This window comes from Mobula birostris, chromosome 1 (genome assembly GCF_030028105.1).
Source record: "Mobula birostris isolate sMobBir1 chromosome 1, sMobBir1.hap1, whole genome shotgun sequence".
Classification (NCBI taxonomy): domain Eukaryota; kingdom Metazoa; phylum Chordata; class Chondrichthyes; order Myliobatiformes; family Myliobatidae; genus Mobula; species Mobula birostris.
Window position 1 is genome coordinate 218,048,443 of NC_092370.1, and position 21,571 is coordinate 218,070,013.

A 21,571-nucleotide genomic window follows, 5' to 3' on the forward strand; every position below is an offset into this window, starting at 1 on the left:
CCTTTAAGGTGAGGAATAGTTTATGCGATATGTGAGGAATTGGAGGTATGTACTTTTTTAAAATTCCCTGATGATTGTGATTGGGTTTGAATTAAAATGCCCAAAACACGTTTATGCGATGAGCAATTCAGTCTATTTTCTACAGATAAGGATAGCATTGAAGAATTGGGATGAGGTGGTCAGTTGTCAAGAAGAAATGGTGAATGCAGAACATTTTGATGCTGTGTATATTCTGAAAAAACTTCTAAATGACAAAGCCTTCCATTTCACAGCAATGCCAACATTGGTAAGTACCAATTGAGGCTCTATGGTTTATGAAAGCTTGAGAAGTCTGCCAACTGTTGTTTTATCAATATTTATATAGGTACATCAGTTCTTTTTCTATTTTAAATAAACAGCCTCATCAAATTCATATAATCAGAGGTCTACAGCATGAAGCAGACTCTCAGACTACCTTTTACATGCTGGCTATAAAGTACCTATCTACATTGTTCCCATTGACCATCATCTGACCGTCATGTTCTATTCTGTGACTTGTCCAAATACATATTTAATTTTAAGGAATACTTACTCCACCTTCAGGCAGATTTCCAGACTTCATTGATCTTCTTTGTGAAAACAGAAATCTTCATATTTTCTAAATATTCTACCCCCTCGCCATAGTCCCCATCCTTTGGTCATGGACAACTCTGTTAAGGGGAAGAGTCTCATTTTCTAAATTTTCTATATCCATATAATTTTGTACACCTCCGTTAAGTTCTTCCTTGCAGTCTTTTTGCTCCCAAGTAAACAACTCTGCCTATGAGCCTCTCCTCAAATCTGAAAATAAAACGCTTAGTCTCCTCTGCATAGTAACCAATTCCACATTATATAAAGGGTGTGGTTGGAATCAGAACTGCATGGTACTCTATTGAGGAGTTTTATATCGGAGTGCAAATCCTTCGCATATTTTTTACTCTCCGGTCAAGGTGCAGATCATTATATTTTTTGTTTATTGAGATACAGCATGGAATAGGCCCTTCTGACTCTTCAAGCTGCTCTGCCCAGCAATCCCCTAAGTTAATCCTAGCCTAATCATGGGACAATTTACAAAGACCAATTGACCAACCAACCGGTACTGTGGGAGGAAACCGGAGCACCTGCAGGAAACCTACGCAGTCACGGAGAGAACGTACAAACTCCCAATGGGCAGTGGCGAGAATTGATTTCGGGTCACTGGTACTATAAAGCGTTGTGTTAACCAGTACACTACTGTGATGCCTCAGTTCCATTTCAGTTTCATTCTCAAACTGGATAATGATACATCAATGAGCAAGCATATCTAAGATTGAATTAGTTTAAAAATAGGTGATAAATTCCTTTTTGTTTCTTTTTCAGCTAACTTACAATAGAAAGAGGAAGAAATTGCCCAATGATGACGTTAATGAGAACTTACGGGAAAAGTCTAATTTGGTGTCTGAGCTGATTAGTGCTGAAGCTTTAGAGGTATGACCTAAATGGGGAATGACTTGGATTGAAAAACAGACATATGGGCAGTTATTTGGAAGAGGACATAGTGAAGTTTTGCCCAGGCAAAGGGACGGATTTTTTTACTTCCCTCCTGAGCAATGACATAGAAATAATTTCTTTTCCCCTTTTAAAGGAACTAACAAATGTCCATGAACATTATCAAGCTATGAAACATACGATCTCTGCAAACAAAACACAGCTGGACAAAGCACTAAGCTTAATTCGAGGGAACTTCGTGTCAGATCTGAAGAACATTGCAGTGGAATTCCAACAGTGGCAAGAGAACAAGGTGAAGCTATGTCTAATTTTATGCAATGTGATATGATTTTCAATACAAGATGCATTAAAGCTGGTTAGAATTGTTCGAGTCATTAACACCATAGATGCAGAGGTTGATATAAATGTGTAACTTATTAGTTACCTTGGAGCATGGAAAGAAAATACAGAATTATCCATTCTCCTTTTGCTCCTACCTCAATCAAAGTTTGCTGTTATGGCACAAAACTCTCTTTGTCCCAATGAGTCATTGTCTGCTCCATACAAAAGTAATTGATCTAGTCCTCCTTTTACCACACCCACCCCCTGCTGAAAGCCTTGGATATGTGTTCCTTTTAAGGATTTATCTAGCTTCCTCTCGAATTCTGCAGTTGAATCCACCTTTTTTCCTCACAGTGCGTTTCAATACTAAATTAAAAAAAAATATTTTCTTATCATTTGTGTTTTTTTTGCTGATTACCTTCATTGTTTCTCCTTTGGTTTTGGACCAAAGTATGATCAGTATGATAATTTTCTGTCAAGATCTTGTGTGATTCTGAATATCTCCAATTTTCATTAACTTAAATTTTCATCAAGTTCTTTATTCTTGGCATCAATCCACTAAATTGCTTCTGCACCCTCTCTAAGTATTTCATATCTTTCCTAAAGTGAGGTGCTAATAACTGGATATGATGTTTCATTTGTGGTCAAACCATTATGCTGTAAAGATTCATCATGATTTTGTTATTCTGGTGTACAGCTTTATTCATAAAACTCAGGACCTTTTTTTGGCTTCTTTCTTATCTTGTTCTGCCAGCCTGCACTGTTCTTTGATAAGGCTTCCTTCTTGTTAAGAGTCTCCTTCCTTATTTCCCTTGTTGTGTCTCATAAGATCCCTGTAAAAATTATTTGGCTTTTAAATTCATCAGACACCCTTTGACCCAGAAGGCTTGAGAAAACTCCCAGGTAGAAGTGATAATGTGTTCTGAGTTAGCTAAGCTCCTCCAGTGTTATGACCAACTGCTGCAGTTGGCTTTTGCATTTAGTGAATAAATGCTTCATGGAAGTTGATGCTCTTTAGGTTGAAGCTAGATCTTAATCATTTGTAGGATATACTGTCAACCCAAGATATAGTGTGGAAATAGTTTGCACGCCGGGAATAGGGAAGCAATCTCTAGCAATCATTTGTTTTTCCAATGACAAATGTTGATGAGTTCTTTCTGTGTTGCCTCGTGCAACCTTTCATTAAGATTAACAAGGTTGTATCAACAGTTTAAACCAGCTGAGGCAGTACAGGATAGCCTAATGGTGTAACTAATGCATTTGCAATGAATTTGTGCAGGAAAAAAATTGAGTCAGGTGCTTTCAAACAAACACAGCAGTGTAGTATTATAGACTTGATAAGAGAACTTGGAACCAAGCTTCCTCTTCAGGTCTTTTTCCAGGGATTTGGTTATGGTGATGTGGCAAATTTAAAATTTGTTCCCTGTGTAAAATTTAAATAATGGTTCTATCCATATGTATGTTTTATTTTTCTCTGACTTTTTCCATCTGCTTTTGATGTTAGTATCTCAGTGGAACTTTTCCACTGACATCAACCTTCCAACTTTTTGCAAGTTTTAGGATTGATCCTTGTCATTCTGTTTCTCACTTGCATGCTGTGGTTTGGTGATGCCATCGTAAAGTCTCCCAATCAGGTTCCACAGATGGATGACTGGACTTGTTTCTCAAACCTCCCTCTGGGTCATTTTACTATTTCTGATTTGTCTTCTTGCTCATCTGACATTTAGTATAAGACGAACAAAACTCTCATATACAGAAGGCTGGAAACATTCTCATGGTCCCTGGTACTTATGCAGGTTCCTGGTCACTTTTCCCTTTTCAGGAGAAGGTTTGCAACTTTGATCTTGTTTGATTTGATTAAGTTTTCACCCACTTAGCTATTGCTTGACTAAAACAGATATTTCTAATCCTGTGTTATTATTCAGCTCTGCCTTGGCTCAGTTCAGCTGAAGTTCTCATTCATACCTTTGTTATTCCAAGAATTCTATTCCGTTGTGCACCTGGGTCGCTGCTTAAGTTCTTTTCTTGAAGGATCAGATCCAAAGCCTACCTCATGTACCTTAACCATTTTAGTCTTACTTGCTGTTTAATTATGTGGTCACTCATCTTCATAACACAGCTTCTACAACACAGCTTCATTTTAAAATCTTCATCCATGTTTTGAAGTCCACAGACTCACCGACTTCCACTCTCCAACCTTTTCCAGTCGTGTACCTTTGTTCAATCTCCCTGCTCCTCTGACTGTGATCCTTTTGCACTTCATTTTAGTTGCTTCACCACCTGCAAGTGGATTTTCAGCTGCCGTTCCTTTAAGTTGAGAAATACTCTCTCTAACCCTCTGAATCTTTGCATTTGTCTCCTTTTATAGAGCACCCTACAACATATGTTTCATAAAGTCTTCTGCTTTCTGACCTGACATCTGCAAGATTTAATGCCACATTCTTGTTCAGTAAAGCTTTTGTTAGGTACCTTGCAATTTTTTTCTTGTTAGAAGTGCAAAATAAATACTTGGTACTGTTTATATGCAGTATCAACATAAATTTATATTGTAGAAATGCTTGGATTTTGAGGTTGTAATACAGCCAATCCCTCTAGACTGAACAGATGCAGTGCAAAACAGTGCACTGTCTGCTATTCTGTGGATTTGTATTCTGTTTGAATGTACACCTTTTTGGTGTATGTAGTCATTTATTATTATTCTGAAATCTATCTTAAGCAAGCTGATTGAGAGGCTTCAAATTTCTGGAATACCGGAATACCCCAAAATGCCAGAGGCCAGGAGAGTCAACAAAATCACCAATTCTTTCTTTAGTGTTTTGATAAATCGGGTTATATTTTATTACAATACTGGTTGAATGCTAATTTTGGCAGAGAAGCTTTCTGATCAGTGCATTCTGTCAGGTTTTCATTTTCTAACTAATGTTCGGGAGCTTCAGTATAGCTATTTATGAATTTATTTTAAGAAAGTACAGTACATTAATTTTTTAATCTGAAAACTATTACAGAACTTAAACTTAACTGACCAGCCAGGAATCCCTGTTCCTGAAGATGATGAGCCTGAAACACACAAGGTGAGAAGAGTGCAATGAAATTGATGGCTTTATTGTTTGTGCTGAAATTTTGGATTTCTCTTGTTTGGCATCAGAAGATCTAAGACTGAATTGTATTGATTTCTGGCATTATGTAAGTTTTGTTGAATTATTACATCATTTTTGTAGGAAGCAATGTAAATTATTCATCAATCCTTGCTTGCTGGATCACTTGATTTATATTGTTTAAATCTGTTCAGGTCTTCATTGTAGAAAAAAATGCTGAGTGAATGAGTTTCAAGTATTCCATCCTTGCCACTCATTTTTAATTATATTTGTTTCCTCCAGGCTTACTGTAAGATTAATGGTATAGAGCTGTTTTGTATTTTAATCACTGTCCCACTGTTGACTGTACTAAAGTATTACTTATCGATTTTTAATGACTTTCAGAACTAGTATTGACCTGGGTTCAAATGTTATACAACTTCTGTCCTTCCGAATATGTACTCCATACATGTAGAATTAGGATGAATTAAGTTCCACAGCTAAAAGAGTAGTGCTGAGAAAATTTCATATTGGAGATCATACCCTAGTGTGGAATATACTGAGTGTCATAGAATGTAGCAAGAGACAGTCATGAGGAGAAAAGTCAGTCTTGCCTGAAGAAGTTATGTTTTTGACTTTGAATCCTAAATTAGGGTACATTATAGGACAGGTAAGTAATATTACTTTTTATGTATTGATTTTAGCTTAGTCAGTCTTTGTTGTCCTCAAGCACTGCAAACTCTATTCTGGATCCATGGACTCTTCATGGCCAATGAATGAGGTTGTGTTATAAAATCTAGTGAACTATTTGTCCTAGCATCGTTATGACTTTGTGTCTGGTCTCCATATAACCATATAACAATTACAGCACGAAAACAGGCCATCTTGGCCCTTCTAGTCCGTGCCGAACTCTTACTCTCACCTATAGTCCCACCGACCTGCACTCAGCCCATAACCCTCCATTCCTTTCCTGTCCATATAGCTGTCCAATTTAACTTTAAACGACAACATCGAACCTGCCTCAACCACTTCTGCTGGAAGCTCGTTCCACACAGCTACCACTCTCTGAGTAAAGAAGTTCCCCCTCATGTTACCCCTAAACTTTTGCCCTTTAACTCTCAACTCATGTCCTCTTGTTTGAATCTCCCCCCCCAATGGAAAAAGCCTATCCACATCAACTCTATCTATCCCCCTCATAATTTTAAATACCTCTATTTACTCAACCTTCTACGTTCCAAAGAATAAAGACCCAACTTGTTCAACCTTTCTCTGTAACTTAGGTGATGTAACCCAGGTAACTTTATAGTAAATCTTTTCACATTTTTATAAATCCTGTCTTCAACCCTGCTTTAGTGTATTCCTACAGCTGAAACCCTTATCCTTGCTTTTGTTACCTCTGATTTATCCCCCCTCCCCCATTTGCCTGAAGTTCTCCAAGACTGCCTTCATAGTAATTCATACCAAATCCCATTTACCTCTTCTCTTTGTTGGTCATTTTTGCTTACAGGCCATCTTAGGCTTCCAGTTTTTTCCCAATAACTGTAGCAGGTTCTTATCCTTGTGCAAAATTATGGCCACTTCTCCATATTTCATGTATATATTGCTATTCAACAATATACTCTTGTGCAAAAATAAATTTGAATTATGATTGGAGTGTTGACACAGCCTTGCTGGATGCAAGTCTGAACTGAGTTTGGGCCTATCATAAAACAAATATAAACCAGAGATGAATTTTTGTGGTTAGATGCTACAAATTCCCACTCAACTGACAGATTAAAAGGCTTTTATGAGTTCTAAAAGACCAGACACCTTGATTGAAGTTGATCCCTGCATTCAGACACCTTGATTGAAGTTGAAGTGGTGTGCAAATCTTGGTCATTTGGGGCTTCTTGTGGACAGAATCCACACTGCAATTTGGGGAGTCGCTGGTAAGTGGTTGAGGGGACACCTGTTGATGATTGTTACCGTGGCAGGCATCAAAGTGCCCTGTCTTCTTGTTACCATTGTCGAGAATTTATTATCTCTGAGGTCCTCAAACATGAAGTTCTCATTGAGGTTCCTCTCTGACAGGATTTTAACAATTGAGCAGGAATATCACCTACTCCTGAGGCCTTGTTGTTTTTCATTTGACAAACGGACCTTTGGTCAGGTGTGGCTCACATCAAGGACAGAAAAACTTTTAAGGAGTTCTTCCATCCAGTGGTCACTGACCATCTCTGTCTTCTAGGTTGTCCTTTATTCTGTGTCCTCGATAAAATCAGTTGCCCATGCAAATTGTGATTATCAGTGAATAGCTGGTCCTCCTGTACTTTCTCAGCCAACCATCACTGTTGATGTGCCTCACTTTCTTTACATGTATAAATTATTTTTAAGTATATCTAAAAGCTAAGCATTTTAGTTTTATTAGGTAAGGTAAGATAGGAAAGAGATCATTTATCTGATCTATTTTCATTATCGGTATATGAGGTTGAATGATTAGCTGATACTTATAATAATTGATAAATATGAAGACAAAATTTATTACAAATTTGTAGCAGGTGAGTGCAGACTAAATCTTTAAGTCATATATTCAGTACACTATTGCCTTCAGTTTGTGAATTTTTTTCTTGCCCCTTTTTTCATTTTTGCCGTTTGATGGGCTGGGAGTTTGATGTACTTTCCGCTGTTTCTCTGTGTGGGTGAGCTGTTAGTTTTTGTGCGAGGCAGGGGTTTGGGGTTTGAGAGTTTTTGTTTCTTTATGTGTGGGGGGAGGGTGGGGTTGGTACATGCTCTCATACAGCATCAGCTTTATATGAGCAAAATAGCAATGGTAGGTGGATAGATATTTGACAAACAAGGGGATGACAGGAATGCAGATTTGGGATTGCAGCCAGTTCAGCTGGTCTTATTAAGTGAGCCATACTTGAGCCACCCCTGACTTTTTTCTCATGTGTGTTATGTTATTCCAGTACTTCATTACTAACTGAGAAATTACTAACGTTCATTGCATTCTTTTCTTTGAGGGAGGACTTGAAACTAATTGTTAATTAGCTTTGGTTCATATCAGAAGGAAAATGCTTTCTTCTGAATCCATGGACAAGTGTCAATGTACCATTCCTCAACATTGTAACTGAAGTCCATCTAATGTTGTCAGACCAGAATGGAGGTGAAACTTGTATCTTTGTTAGGCAAGTGCTTGCGTTTAGTATGGTACAGTTTAGTATTATAACATGTAAATATTTCGTAGAACGATATAATATAACTGAATGATCAGGAATATTACTTTGCTTTAATTTGCATTCTTTAAAAATAAGAATTAATTTAGAAACTGCTTAACATGAGCTTTATTTTTCAAACAGGGTTCCAGGCGTGCACAGACCCTAGCAGAGATAAAGTCAAAATCATATAATTCCGTAGTCAAGGTCTGTATGCCAAAATCATGACATTATGTCTTACTTAGCAATGTTTGATTTGTAATTACAAAAATAAGTACTTAAATTTCACTGAATGGAAAATTGATAGTTTACTCTGTGGTTGGATGTAAAGTTTATTTTAGAAGACCTGAAATTGATTCAACACCAGCGTTAAAATATATTTCTTAGTAAAGGTACAATTCTTATTAAAGGCCTTGAATAATTATGTTGCTTAGAATTCCATTCTTTGTGTTTAAGTGAGCATTGTTAGGCTTTAATGTTTTGTTTCAGGAATAAAAAAAAAAACAATGTCCTGTGGTTTCATGTGATATAAGCAGGTCATTAATTGTTTAAAACTAATATTTTTAAGGTCTCAAGATCTAGGCGGCACCGGCAAGTAAAAACTGAGTCTGATCAGACAACTGGAGAGAAACCTCCAAAAGTGAGAAATTCATCAGTGAAAAATCGAGCCAACGAGAAAGGTAATTTTCAATGTTTTCTTATGTGAGTTGTGTTTCAGAGTATGGTTCTTTTCAGTACAGCTCTACAATATTACCTACATTGTAATATAAGCATATAGTGTGCATACTATGTCAAATCTGCCCATAAAAGATCTTATATGGTAAATCTTGTGAAAAGAATAAATGTATATTTTTTGTGTGGTTTCAGGGTTCACTCTAAAATGTATACAGAAATTATCTTAAACTGATGTTGACTGTCCGTTTCCCTCCGCATGTGTTGCCTGAGCTGCTGGAATTCCTTCAGGTTCTTCATATACAATCATTCCAAAATCCTATTCACATTTTAGCCCTTGTTGGTAAATACTGTATTTGGAGATCCCAATCTGGGGTCCATGGGCTCCTTGCTTAATGGTATTGGTCCACAGCATAAAGAAACCCCTGCTGAAGATACTGGAAATTTGAAAGATCATCAACTGAAATCTCTTAGATGCTCTCAGGCTTCCTGAGTACTTCCAGTTGTTTTGGGATTAGATTTGAAAATTAATGTTTGTCAGTAGTTCAACTGTTTAAGCATTGCATGCGTGGCTAGTAACTCCAGGGTGCTTTTTGTATTTAAGGTTACTGAAAAAAGGGAAAGATGGTATTTCTGTCCAGAATTTCTTAGCTCATTGCGATTGATTATACTGTATAGTCTAGGAAAGGGACATGGAACAACTTACTGATTCTGTGGCACATTTGTTCCCTATTTATTTTCAGAAAATACTTGTCTTCAAAAAAAAAATTATTCAGTAGTGACATAGAAATTTAAAGTTAATATTTGCAAAAGTTGTTACGTATGCAGCTTTTCTCTATTTGAAGATGGTGGTGGGTACAGTGGGCAGTGCAGAAGTACACTATACAAATTCTAGAATTGACGTGATCCTATGAGTTGGGGCTTTCACAACTCTAAGGTGATGTCTGGAGTGGTTCAAAGCAAACAGGCATCCTAGAGCGTCTAAATGTTCAAGGAAGTTTTGTTGGACAGCTCTCAAATTTGTAAGTCCTTTAAGCCATGTCCATAACATGTTTTTTATATTGGGCAAATAAAAGCCTCTTGTGTATGTTTTTAGTTTAATTTTTTCACTTTGGATTTCCTTGACAGACACACTAAATACTGAAATTTTTCAATCGTTTTAATATCTCATTCATCTTTGCTGTGGTGTTTTGACAGTTGTATCTTAAATGAAATCACTAATTGTTCAAAATTTTAATGATATTTTTTGCTATTAGGTTCTTCATGCCAATTGTTTAAATGTCAACTTCATGGGAATTTGTTTATCTTGAAAATTTGTACATTAACAATGGTTTGTTGAAGTGCTGTGTATTTGCCTTGACCAAAAGATTTTAAAATTATGTGCAATAAGATACAATATTGAGTAAGATCAAAATACTTCAATTTTTCATATTTTTCATTCTAATACAATCCTATTGAGAATCATTCATTCCCATTATGGTTGCTAGTACTTTGCGAAGTCGATCACTTGACTCTATTCTCCATCTTTTCTGGTTAAAAATCCATTTTATAACTTAGGACACTGAATGTTTCATCTACAAACATTACTCTTACTTTAAAAAGAAAGCGTAATGTCACTCCTATTAATTTCTTCCCCTTAATTATTTGGTGGTAAATGACATTTTATAGTGATGAAAAATGTACTCAGATATCAAGCTCAGTATGATGCTCAAACTGAGTTCAATACTTCAGGATTCAAGATTGATTAATGTCATTTCCAGTACACCAGTGTATCGGAGAACAAAATAATTGCTACTGCAGATCTGATGCAGCACAAAAAAACACAATAAGATAAAGAACACAATAATAAAAAAAACACAATAAATATAAATACCAAGCTTATTTACAAAGATTGATTATAAGTCCATAAAATGACGCTAGGCACAGACCTGCCTGTACATAAATGAATGACAGGAAATGATAAGGTAGTAGTGGTGGTGGGGTGTGAAGGGGTGGAGGTGTTGATCAGCTTTATTGCTTGAGGACAGTAACTGTTTTTGAACTTGATGGTCCTGGTGCAGATGTTATGTAGGCTCGCTGATGGGAGCGGGACCTTGGGCAGAGGGGGTGGGTTCCTTCCTAATGTTACTAGCCCTTTTCTGGCACCTTTCTGTATATACATCCTAGATGGAGAGTAGGCTAGTGCCAGTGTTGTGTTGGGAAGTCTTGACTACCCATTGTAAAGCCATCCTGTCCGCCACAGTGCGGGTTCTGTACCATACAGTGATGCAGCATGGTAGGATGCTGTCTACTGTGCATCTGTAGAATGTCATCAGTATAGATGTGCATGGTCCAGCTCTGTTTAGCCTACTCAGAAAGCACTGGTGTTGGTGAGCTTTCCTGATTGTGTAGAATGTGTTCTGGGATCATAAGAGGCTGTGTGAGATGTATACTCTCAGGAGTTAGAAATTGCTTGTGGTTTCCACTGCTGTGACGCTGATGTAAAGAGGGGCATGAGTGGTGTGAGTTCTCCTGAAGTTGATAAGACCATAAGATATCAGGACATGATTAGGCCATTTGGCCCATTGAGTGTGCTCAGCCATTTCATCGTGGCTGATCAATTTTCCTCTCAGCCCCAATCTCCTGCCTTCTCCCTGTATCCCTTCATGCCCCAATAAAGAATCTATCAACCTCTACCTTAAATATCCATAAAGACGGCCTCCATAGCTGCCTGTGGCAAAGAGTTCCACAGATTCACTACCCTCTGGCTAAAGATATTCCTCATCTTCGTTCTAAATGGACACCCCTCTATTTTGAGGCCGTGTCCTCTGGTCTTAGACTCTCCCACGATAGGAAATATCTTCTTCACATCCACTCTGTCAAAGTCTTTCACTATTTGATAGGTTTCAGTAAGGTCACCTCTTATTCTTCTGAATTCTAGTGAATACAGGCCCAGAGCCATCAAAAGTTCTTCATATGACAAGCCATTCAACCCTGGAATCATTTTTATAACTATCCCCATAGTCTTGTGGACATTGAGGAAGAGGCTATTCGCCTGGCACCAGGCCTTGAGCTCTTGTTGGCCGACTTATTATTGGTTGATGATGATCTCCACCACTGTCGTGTCATCGTGAACTTAGCGTTGTGATTACTTGGGTATTTGGCTGTATAGTCATGAGTGAGCAGAATGTACTGCAATGGGCTCAGCACACAGCGTGGTTGGGGGGTGGGGGGGAGAACATGTGTTGAGGATGATGGGGAGGGAGTGGTGATTGTGCATCCTGACTATGAGGTCTGATGGTTACAGTGGTGTACTTAGACCGAAAGTAGGAGTTTCTTCACCAAGGTCTATGGGACAATAGTGTGGCATTCCGATATGTGTCCTTGCTTCCTAGGCGTGTCAGGGCCAGGTGCATCTGTAGTAGAGCGGTTTTGTGAGTGAGCATATTGGTGAGTGGCCAGTGTAGCAGGAATGGATTTTTTCATATATGCCATTATCAGTCGTTCAAAGCACTTCATGATGTTTGATGTCAGTGTCACTGGGCAATAGTCGATTACTTCTGAAGGTGTAGGGTTCTTTGGTACAGGGATGATGGTGGCTGATTGAAGTGTGTGGTGATAGCCACCTGGATGAGTGAAGTGTTGAAGATGTCAGTGAGCTGGTGTGCATACTTCCTGAGCACTTGACCTGGAAGGTTGTCTGGCCGGGCTACCTTACAGAGGTCGATTCTCTGTTGAGTCCTTCTCATGTCTGCTGGTGTTAGAGACAGTGCCTGGTCACCTGTATTGCATGCCTTGAAGTGTGCTTAAAAATTACATAAAGCATCAGGGAAGGAGGTGTCACTGGTAGAATCGGCGCTGTTTTTCCTTGCTTAGTCAGTAATGCCCTTGATGCCTAGCCACATATGCCAGGGATCATTGTTGGACAGGTGTTCCTGAATTGTTTGAGTGTTGGGCAGTCATTACCCTCTTCATGCCTAAGATGAGGTGAGAAATTTTGATGCTTCCTTAATACAAAGGAATACTTTAAATTTTATTTATAATTACTAGGTAATTGTGAAATCCATTCTCACTTTATAGAATTGGTTAGTTTGAGTTGTGTACAGTCATGAACATTGGAGATTTCATCAGCTCTGTATCATCTGATACAATGCCGTGAAAGAAGATGGCATGGTTACCTAGGAAACCAGGAGTAGCAGGCCAATATGTCACTGATAATTTCAGACTCTAATAAATATTTTAAATATTGATTGGGATGTGAGGGCAAGGGGGAGAAGCAGTATTTGCTCTATTTTATTGTTTTTGTAATCTCTTGTGCCTCTAGTATTTGTTTTGTATTAACGTTTTATTTTACTGTTCTTTCCCACCCTTTTCTGAATGTTAGTTTTCTAGCTTTAAAATTTTCTATTATCCTGGGGTCACAGCTTCAGGTAAAGTGGTGGGACCCTTTGTGACCACGAAGGTCAAGAATTTAATGGGCAATTTAAGGGGATGGTGTGCAAAGGGCATGTGACATTGTAAAATATTGATGGGCTGGTAGGTTGAGTTAGGGCAGATGAAATTTAATTCAAATAATGTGCATAGTGTATTGTTTTGGGAAGTCTAATAAAGGTACATCACCACGAATTGAAGCGTCCTGAGGGAACACTGAGGAATGGAATGACTAGTGGACGTCATACGGGATTTCAGGATTTCATTAGCTTAGGCATAGCATATAACATGGAAGTCATATTATAACTTTATGAAACTGAGTTATTGTGTATAGTTCTGGTTGCCGCACTAAAGGAAAAACCTGAATGCCTTGTAAAGAGTATACAGGAGATTCACCAGGATGTTGCTTGAAAAGAAGTGGTTCATTAGGAAGAGAGACTGGTTAGACTGGGTTTGTTTCCCTTGGGGTGAAGGAAGCTGGGCATCGGGGACACACAAGACTGCAGATGTTGGAATCTGGAACAAAAGTAAATAAACTGGAAGAACATGGCAAAAGAGAAGAACTTAACATGTTGGCAAAAGGGATATGTTAATGTTCCAAGTTGAGATCCTGCATTAGGTCTTGGCTGTTTGGCAAGAAGAAAGCTGGACAGTTTTTAAAATTATAGAGGACTTAAAGTTAAAGATTAGCTTTATTTGTTACATTTACTCTGAAACATACAGTGAATGTGTTACTTGTGTCAAATCAAATCAGCAAGCATTCTGCTGGCAGCCTGCAAATGTCACCATGTTTCTGGCACCAACAACATACAGTACTGTGCAAAAGTCTTCGGTATATATAAATTTTGCTTTGAATATTTATTTTTTGTCTTCTGCATTAGTGTGTCAGTAGAAAAGAGCAAATTTTAGGTTTCCAAGCATTTATTTTCTAAAAAATTAAATGTTATAGAGAGATGTTTGTATTTCACTAAAGAAAATAACATTTTAAGTAATAGACCACTCTCCAAACAAAAATTTGATTAATTTGTAGGTATATAGCCCAGTGCATGATTAAACAATGATGACAAACAGGTACTAATGATCAGTGACATAATGAGTGAATGAACTGAACTGATTAACTGAAACAGAAATGGGTGTAGAAGGAATCAAACTGGTCAAATGTGAACCAAACTAAAAGGTGTGGCAGGTGTGATTTCAAATCATCAATTCTTACATCATGGCAAGAATGAGCAAAGCAACAAGACACAAGGTGATCATCCTGCATCAGCAAAGTCTCTCCCAAGCAGAAATGTTGCGGCAGAGTTTCAAAATGTGCTGTCCAAGCTCTTCTGAAGCACAAAGAAATGGGCAAGTTTGAGGACCGGAAACACAGTAGTCGGCCATGAAATCTGAGTGCTGCAGAAGAGAGAGACATCAAACTGACTTCCCTTCTAAATCGAAAGAAGTCCAACACTGCTATCAGCTCTGAACTCACAGAAACCATTGAAACCCAAGTATACCCCTCTACAGTCTGGAGAAGTCTTGTCGGAAGTGGTCTTCATTTAAAAGTTTCTGCCAAAAAGCCAATCGTCTGAAATGGAAACAAAGCCAGGAGACTCACATATGCACAAAAGTACAAGGACTGGGGTGCTGAGCAATGGCAGAAAGTACTCTGGACTGACAAGTCAAAATTTGAAATTTTGGCTCAAACAGGAGGCAGTTTGTAGAAGAGTGTGCTACATGCATGAGTGTGTAGTCAACAGTGAAGCACGATGGGGGTTCCCTGCAGGTTTGAGGCTATATTTCTGTGAATTGAATTGGCGATCTGCGCAGAATTAATGGAATCATCAGTGTGAGAAGTATAAGCAGATTCTCATCGATCGCGCAATACTGGAGTGTGTCCAATCAGTCCCAACTTCATTCTGCAACAGGATGATGACTGCAAGCACATGACCAAGGTTATGAAGAACTACCTTCAGCGACATAAGAACAAGGAGTTTTGCAACGGATGGTACGCCCTCCTCAGAGCCCTGATATCAGCATCATTGAGGCTATCAGGGATTACCTGGAGAGACAGAAGCAAGCGAAACAGCCAAGTTCTGCAAAAGAATTGTCGAAAGTTCTACAAATGTTTGGACCAACCTATCAGTTCATTTTCTTATAAAACTGAATGAGAGTGTGCCGTAGGGAATTGACACAGTTTTAAAGGCAAGGGGTGGTCGCACCAAATATTATTTCATTTAGTTTTTTTAAATTGTAATTTTTTTTATATATATTTAGAGACTTCTCATTTCATTATTTTTTTTTTTTAAACATCCTCACTTTACAGGGTTATTTTACATGTCTCAGAATTTTGCACAGTACTGTAGCATGCCCACAGTTCACTAACCTTCGTGTGTCTTTGGAATGTGGCAGAAAACCGGAGTTGTGGGACAGGAGCTGTTAAGTTGAGTTAGGTGTTAAGTTGAATCAGATTGAGGGGTGTGGGGGAGATGAAGCCATGTTGGGAGTGGGGTGGTGGGAGAAGGATTGGAGGGGATAATGGAATACAAGATGTTGGTCTTCTAGTTTATGATTGGCCTTACTATAGCAGTCGGGAAGGCCAAGGAGGGACAGTTCATTGCAGGAATGGGAAGGTGAGTTGAAATGATGTGCAACTGGAAGCTCAAGATGCCTGCTGCGGATGGAGCACAGGTGACCTGCAAGACGGTTGCCTACTCTGTTGCTTGGTCTCACTGATGAAGAGTAGGCCACATCATGAGCACTGAATTATTCACTAGGCCTGATTGGAGGAGGGGTACGTGAATCTCTGCCCTACTGAGTTCTCTGGCAGTTTATTCTTTGCTTAAGCTGAGGGGTAAGCTAACAGATGTATACAAAATTATGAAAGGGAAACATAGGGTAAATATTTTTTTTCCAACAATGGAGATAGCTAAAACTAATGGGTATACAGTGAAGAATAAGAGTGGATCTGAGGAAAAATTTGACTCACCTTGCCTGAAAATGTGATGGAGGCAGTTACTCTCTCAACGTTTAAGTGGAATCTCGATGAACACTTGAATTTCCAAGGTACAAATGACTATGGGCTAAGTCCTAATAAAGAGGAATAGTATACATTGGTATTTGGACCTCAGGGCCCGTTTCTGATTTGTATGACTCTGATCTATTTGTTCACTGAGGCAAAAATCAGTAGTTCTCCAGTGCTAAGGGAATTTACTGACCCTGCCCTGAATTCTAATGGACTCATTTACAGAGCAACAAGAAACTGAATATATGCAGTAACTGCTGTTTATGAACAAGGACACAACATTTGCGAAGTCCACATCTGCGGTGCCTCACTTATGACTAATGAAAATGCAGAAACCACCTTCAGAGTCCCAGCAATCTCCTGTTTTGATTCCATAAGACCTTGCAGATTTATCCACCACCTTTTTACCAATATTTTGAATACTTTTCCTCCTTGATACAAATTATAAGCCAGCATACCATTTCCCTTAACTCTATGGCCTCCACATCCTTCTGGTGAATTCCAATGAGAGGTACTAATTTAAGACTTCACTCATATCCCCTCACTCCACCCATCAAATACTTTTTTGCTTCCTGATGAAACCTGCTCTTTCCTTAGCTACCTTCCTGTGTCTAATATAGTTATGAATGTTTTAGGATTTTCCTTAACCCTACTTATCAAGGTCATTTTTTATGACCCCTTTTTTCCTCCTAATTTTTTTTGTTTACCTATAAACTTTTTAAAGTTTCATTCCATACCAATTTCTATACCCGTCATATGCTTCCTTATACCTGATCAAACCTTCAATCTTCGCGAGTCTTTCTTCTTACCCTTATAGAAGCAAGCTGACTCTTGCCTCTTACTATCTTACTTTTAAACATCTCCCACTTAATAGATGTTGTTTCTGTATTTAAGTTGGGGTAATTTATCCTGTTTTGGATTGCAAGTGACTAATACTAAAATTTTGCTTGTTTCTAGAATCTCCACAATCCAAGAGAAGACGATGACAATGAAGACAATTTTGAATAGTACATGTAGAATGATCGGGGTCAAACAATAATCCCTTCAGCAACTCCAGTGGGGTGGTCAGAAGTAAAGCTATCTTTGGAACTAAGCAGATCAAAGTAGCAATCACATCACAACATTACAATGCTGGTGGTTTGGATCTATGTTGCACATTAAAGTTTTATATTTTCTCTGTTGAAAATGGATAAATATCTTTTTTTTAATGTTATTAAAGCAAAGTTTTGAATTACATCCAAGTACTGAATTGTAAGAGATCCTAGATTTGTCTTCAAGTCTTGTAATGTGAAATTCATACAGTTCTCTCCAGTGGTTAAAGAAGGTAGGTTTAGGGAAAATTGTGCACCCTGCCTCTTTCCCCACCTTAATGCAATTATCACTTGTTCTTCAGAGTAAAACTTTCTGTACTGTGTCCCAACAACTGATGGACACAGAAGAGTACTGTCAGTTGAACCAATGTGATGCCTAAATTAAACTTGGTTGGATGGAACAATTGGTGGAGAAAAAAATTTATCTTTTATCCTTGCCCTTACTAGGAACTGAATGAAGTCTGTTCTTATTAAACATCTCTCAAAAATTTTAATATAGACTAAGTCCTAAATGTGAATTAAAGGAATTTTTTCTCAGCTTTACAGTAATCTTTTAAACTTAATTTAGTGATTACTATTGATCATTTGTGACTTCGGTTGTCTCCAAACACTTTTGCAGTACGCCCTCTGTTGGTCGAGGTCAACCATGGATATTGCGTCCTAGCTATCTACAAACGTATGTTGTTGGTGCAGTGCTGTCTGTAGCTGACAAGACCAACGCGAGAGTGGCAATCTGTTGCAAAGGTCTTATTTATAAGTGGTCTCTGCTCTGCTGGAGATGCAGCGTTCCTCTTGATGGATCTGTTTTCTTCTGCTGGTTTTAAGGAAGTTTTTTATGCCTGACTTAAGGTATTGTTTCAGGGTGCTCCTGCATTTGATGCGGTTGGCTGCAATTTCCTCCCAAGACTCGTTGATTTCCAGCGCCTTCACGTCCCACTTGCAGACATCCTTGTAGCACATTTGTGGGCGGCCAGCAGTCTCCTTGCCTGAAGTCAACTCACTGTAGACTCTGTAGGTTTTTTGGTGCGCTGCCATCTTGCATGTGGCAGACATGGCCCAGCCAGCACAGCCTACACCGCCTGAGCAGGATGTACATGCTGGGAAGGCCAGCACGAGAGAGAACCTCAGCATTGGGTATTCTGTCTCTCCAGGAGATGCCAGTGATGGGACAAAGGCACCTTAAATGAAAGGTATTGAGCCTTCTCTCCTCCTTAGTGTATGTTCTCCAGACCTTGCTACTATACAACAGTGTGCTGGTGACACAAGCACTGTACACTGTCATCTTTGCTTTGATTGAGAGTTTGGATTTTTCTAAGATTTGTGTGGTGGGCCGGGCAAGAATTGTTGCAGCCTCCCTGATGTTCTTGTCAATTTCTGCACCCAAGGAGTGGTTGTCACTGAAGATGGAGCCCTGGTATGTGAACTGTTGAACAACATCCAGTTTGTAGTTACCAACAACAATGACTGGTGGTGCTTCCACGTCAGGCCAGGGGAGAAGCGATCTGTCAAGCTCTGGAGGTGCCATGGGTTGTAACTGCTGCATCATCATGTCTCTGATCATAGCCTTGTGCACTTTGGTTTTGGCTTTTAGGCGGGAGAGGTTAAAAAGCCTGTCGCCTGCTCTAATGCAGAGGTAGATCCCCTCTGTTGTAGTGCTAACTATGTGCCTCAGGAGGATAGAGAAGATCCTAAAGACCGTTGCAGTGAGAACACAGCCTTGCGTAATGCTTGCTTAACATCAAAGGGCTCTGCAGAACTGCTGTTTTACTGTACAAACCCATTCATGTTGTTGTGGAAGGATTTGATCATGGTCTGTAGTTCGGGCAGCATACCTTAAAGAGAATCTGAAAGAGCCCATCTCTGCTGACACATTGGGTAAGATCGATATAGAACACAGAGGGGCTTCTTTCGTTCTCTGTACTTTTCCTGGAGTTGGTGGAGAGAGAAAATTGTGACCACAGTTGACCTCACAACATGGAAGCCACTCTGTGACTCCAGGTAGACATGTTCAGCCAACTTCTGTGTCTGGACCAAAATGACTTGGCCAAAGACTTTGTCAACAAAGTTCAAGAGAGGGATGTCCCTATAGTTGTTACAGTTGCTTCTCTCATCTTTTATTTTTGTAGCGGATAATGATCTTTGCGTTCCTCATATCCTGTAGTACAGCCCCTTCCAGCAGTGACAAAACTTCATGCAGTAGGGTAGTCATGCAGTGCTTGATCATGTCTGGAGAAATCCGATTGCCTGCTGTCTTCCCTGAGGCCAAGCTGTCAATGGCCTTGCTGAGCTCCTCTTGGGTCACCTTTCCATCCAATTTCTCCATTGTTGGCAGGCACTCGATGTCCAAGGCTGAGGTGGTGGCAGTGTTCACTCTGGAGCAGAGGTCAGAGTAATATCCTATCCATCTGTTTGCTGCTGTACGTGATTACTTCCCCATTGATGAATTTGAAGGGAGCCATCTTGCTCTCAGAGGGGCTGAGGGCTTTCTTGATATCCCTGATATTGCCTGTCAGTGTTGGGTCTGGATGTCTTCACTGAACTACACTGCATCCAGTACTCGATGGCACAGCGCCTGGAAGTCTGCTGAACTTTACTTGTAGTAGTCCTGAGGATATGTAGATTCGTTTCAGTTGGCAACCGTTTATACTCGGCAAGGATAGCACGTTTGGCTTCAATGATGGTGGTCATTTTGTTGGATTTAGCTTTGAACCATTTATTTGCTTTCGAGGTCTTCTTCCCAAAGGTAGCCAAGGCTGTGCTGTAGATGGTATTCCGCAGAAGCTCCCATTTCTCTGTGACAGAGTTTCCAGGCTGTTGGGTGCTCAGTTATTTCTCGACAAACTTGGCAAACTGCTCCAGCAGGTCTAGGTGAGACATCTTGATGAAATCAGTGCGAGGGTTCCCTTCTTTTTCAGCGCAATGGAATTTCTTTGACTGCAGTCTGATCTTGTAACACACTAGCAAATGGTCTGTGCTATGGTAGGAATGTGTGAAAAGCATGCTGCCGAGGAAGGAGTACCCGACGAGGATCAAATCCAGCTGGTGCCAGTATCTGGAGTGAGGGTGTCTCCAGGAAACCTTGTGTTGAAACTTGGTCTGGAAGGTTCAGTTAGTAATATGTAGATTATGATACATGCAGAACTCCAGCAACCGCTGTCCGCTCTTGTTCATCTTGCCCACGCCAAAGTGACCTAGGCAGGAGGGCCACGAGTCGCTATCTGCACCCACTCAGGAGAAATGTTCCTTGCTGGGGTATTCTTGATTGGGGCTGCATTGTTATCATAAAACTCATCCTTTGCCTCAGACGTGGAGCACAACGTGGGAGCGTACACACTGATTAAGGAACTGGACCTTCGGTGTTGTTGAGGCGAAGAGTAAGAATTCGCTCAGATCCACTGCTTGTTGGTTCCACCATCTTCAACAATGTGTTCCTTATTGTAAAGCCCACTCCAGGCTCTTCCCTTGCCAGAAAAAAGGTGTTGTTTTTCTCCTCGAGTGTACGTGAGTCGGCTAGATGCCACATGTGGTATTCCATTTCTTACTTAGAGCGAGGCCTTTGTTGAAATTCTTATTCTCTAGTTTTATTTCAATTGCTTCCTTCACCAAGCAGTCCCAACATCCATTGGCACAGCACAGTAGTTTTGCGCTGTTGAAGTCAATCCTTTTTGTATTACGTATGCAATGTTCTGCTACCGCTGATTTCTCTGGGTAACCCAAACGGATACACCTCCTGTGCTCCTTAATGTGGGTTTCCATGTCTGGCCTATATATGCTGCTCCCCATTCATCCTGTAAATGCCAGACGTCTTGAGTTCCAGGTCATCTTTGATCCATATACTAGGTTTTGAGCTTCTAAGCTCTAAGTAAGAACTGGAATACAATTTTAAATGAGGTGGGACAGCAGAAGCCTGATTGGTTGAGGAGTAATCAATCAAGAGGGATGGACGATGGGAACTGAGTCTATTTACCACCAGACTAGACATACCTCAGCATTCATCCGTGTTGAAGATGGTGGAGTTTGTCATCGAAACAACACCAATCAAAATTGACACCGGGACCAAGCTGGAAGCCCGAGAAGGGTTTATGCACCACATACGCCGAGAAAGCTCGAGATCCTTTTTCAGCTAGTTCATCTCCTGGAGAGTGGCTCTGTCACATGAAGTGTTTTGAGTTCCTGGTTTATTGCAGCTGTTTTCTTGACATTACTGATGTCTTGGAGGTTATCAGAGAGGCCAGTCATCATTGTCTGAACATTCCAGTATCCCAGTTTTAGAGTTGGTCTCTTTCATTGTGTTTT

General features: G+C 39.6%; 1 protein-coding gene across 2 annotated transcripts in view; it reads left to right on the plus strand.

Moving 5' to 3' along the window:
• Positions 1 to 17,425, plus strand: part of snapc1b (small nuclear RNA activating complex, polypeptide 1b) — a 39,442-nt gene extending 22,017 nt beyond the window's left edge. For both annotated transcript variants that reach the window (XM_072271495.1, XM_072271485.1), the window contains exons 4-10: positions 146 to 286; positions 1,378 to 1,485; positions 1,643 to 1,798; positions 4,833 to 4,898; positions 8,240 to 8,302; positions 8,664 to 8,775; positions 17,142 to 17,425. In XM_072271495.1, the coding sequence (XP_072127596.1) occupies positions 146 to 286; positions 1,378 to 1,485; positions 1,643 to 1,798; positions 4,833 to 4,898; positions 8,240 to 8,302; positions 8,664 to 8,775; positions 17,142 to 17,170 (675 nt within the window). In that variant the 3' untranslated portion in view covers positions 17,171 to 17,425. The remainder of the gene's footprint in view (positions 1 to 145; positions 287 to 1,377; positions 1,486 to 1,642; positions 1,799 to 4,832; positions 4,899 to 8,239; positions 8,303 to 8,663; positions 8,776 to 17,141) is intronic.
• The last annotated feature ends 4,146 nt before the right edge of the window (positions 17,426 to 21,571 follow it).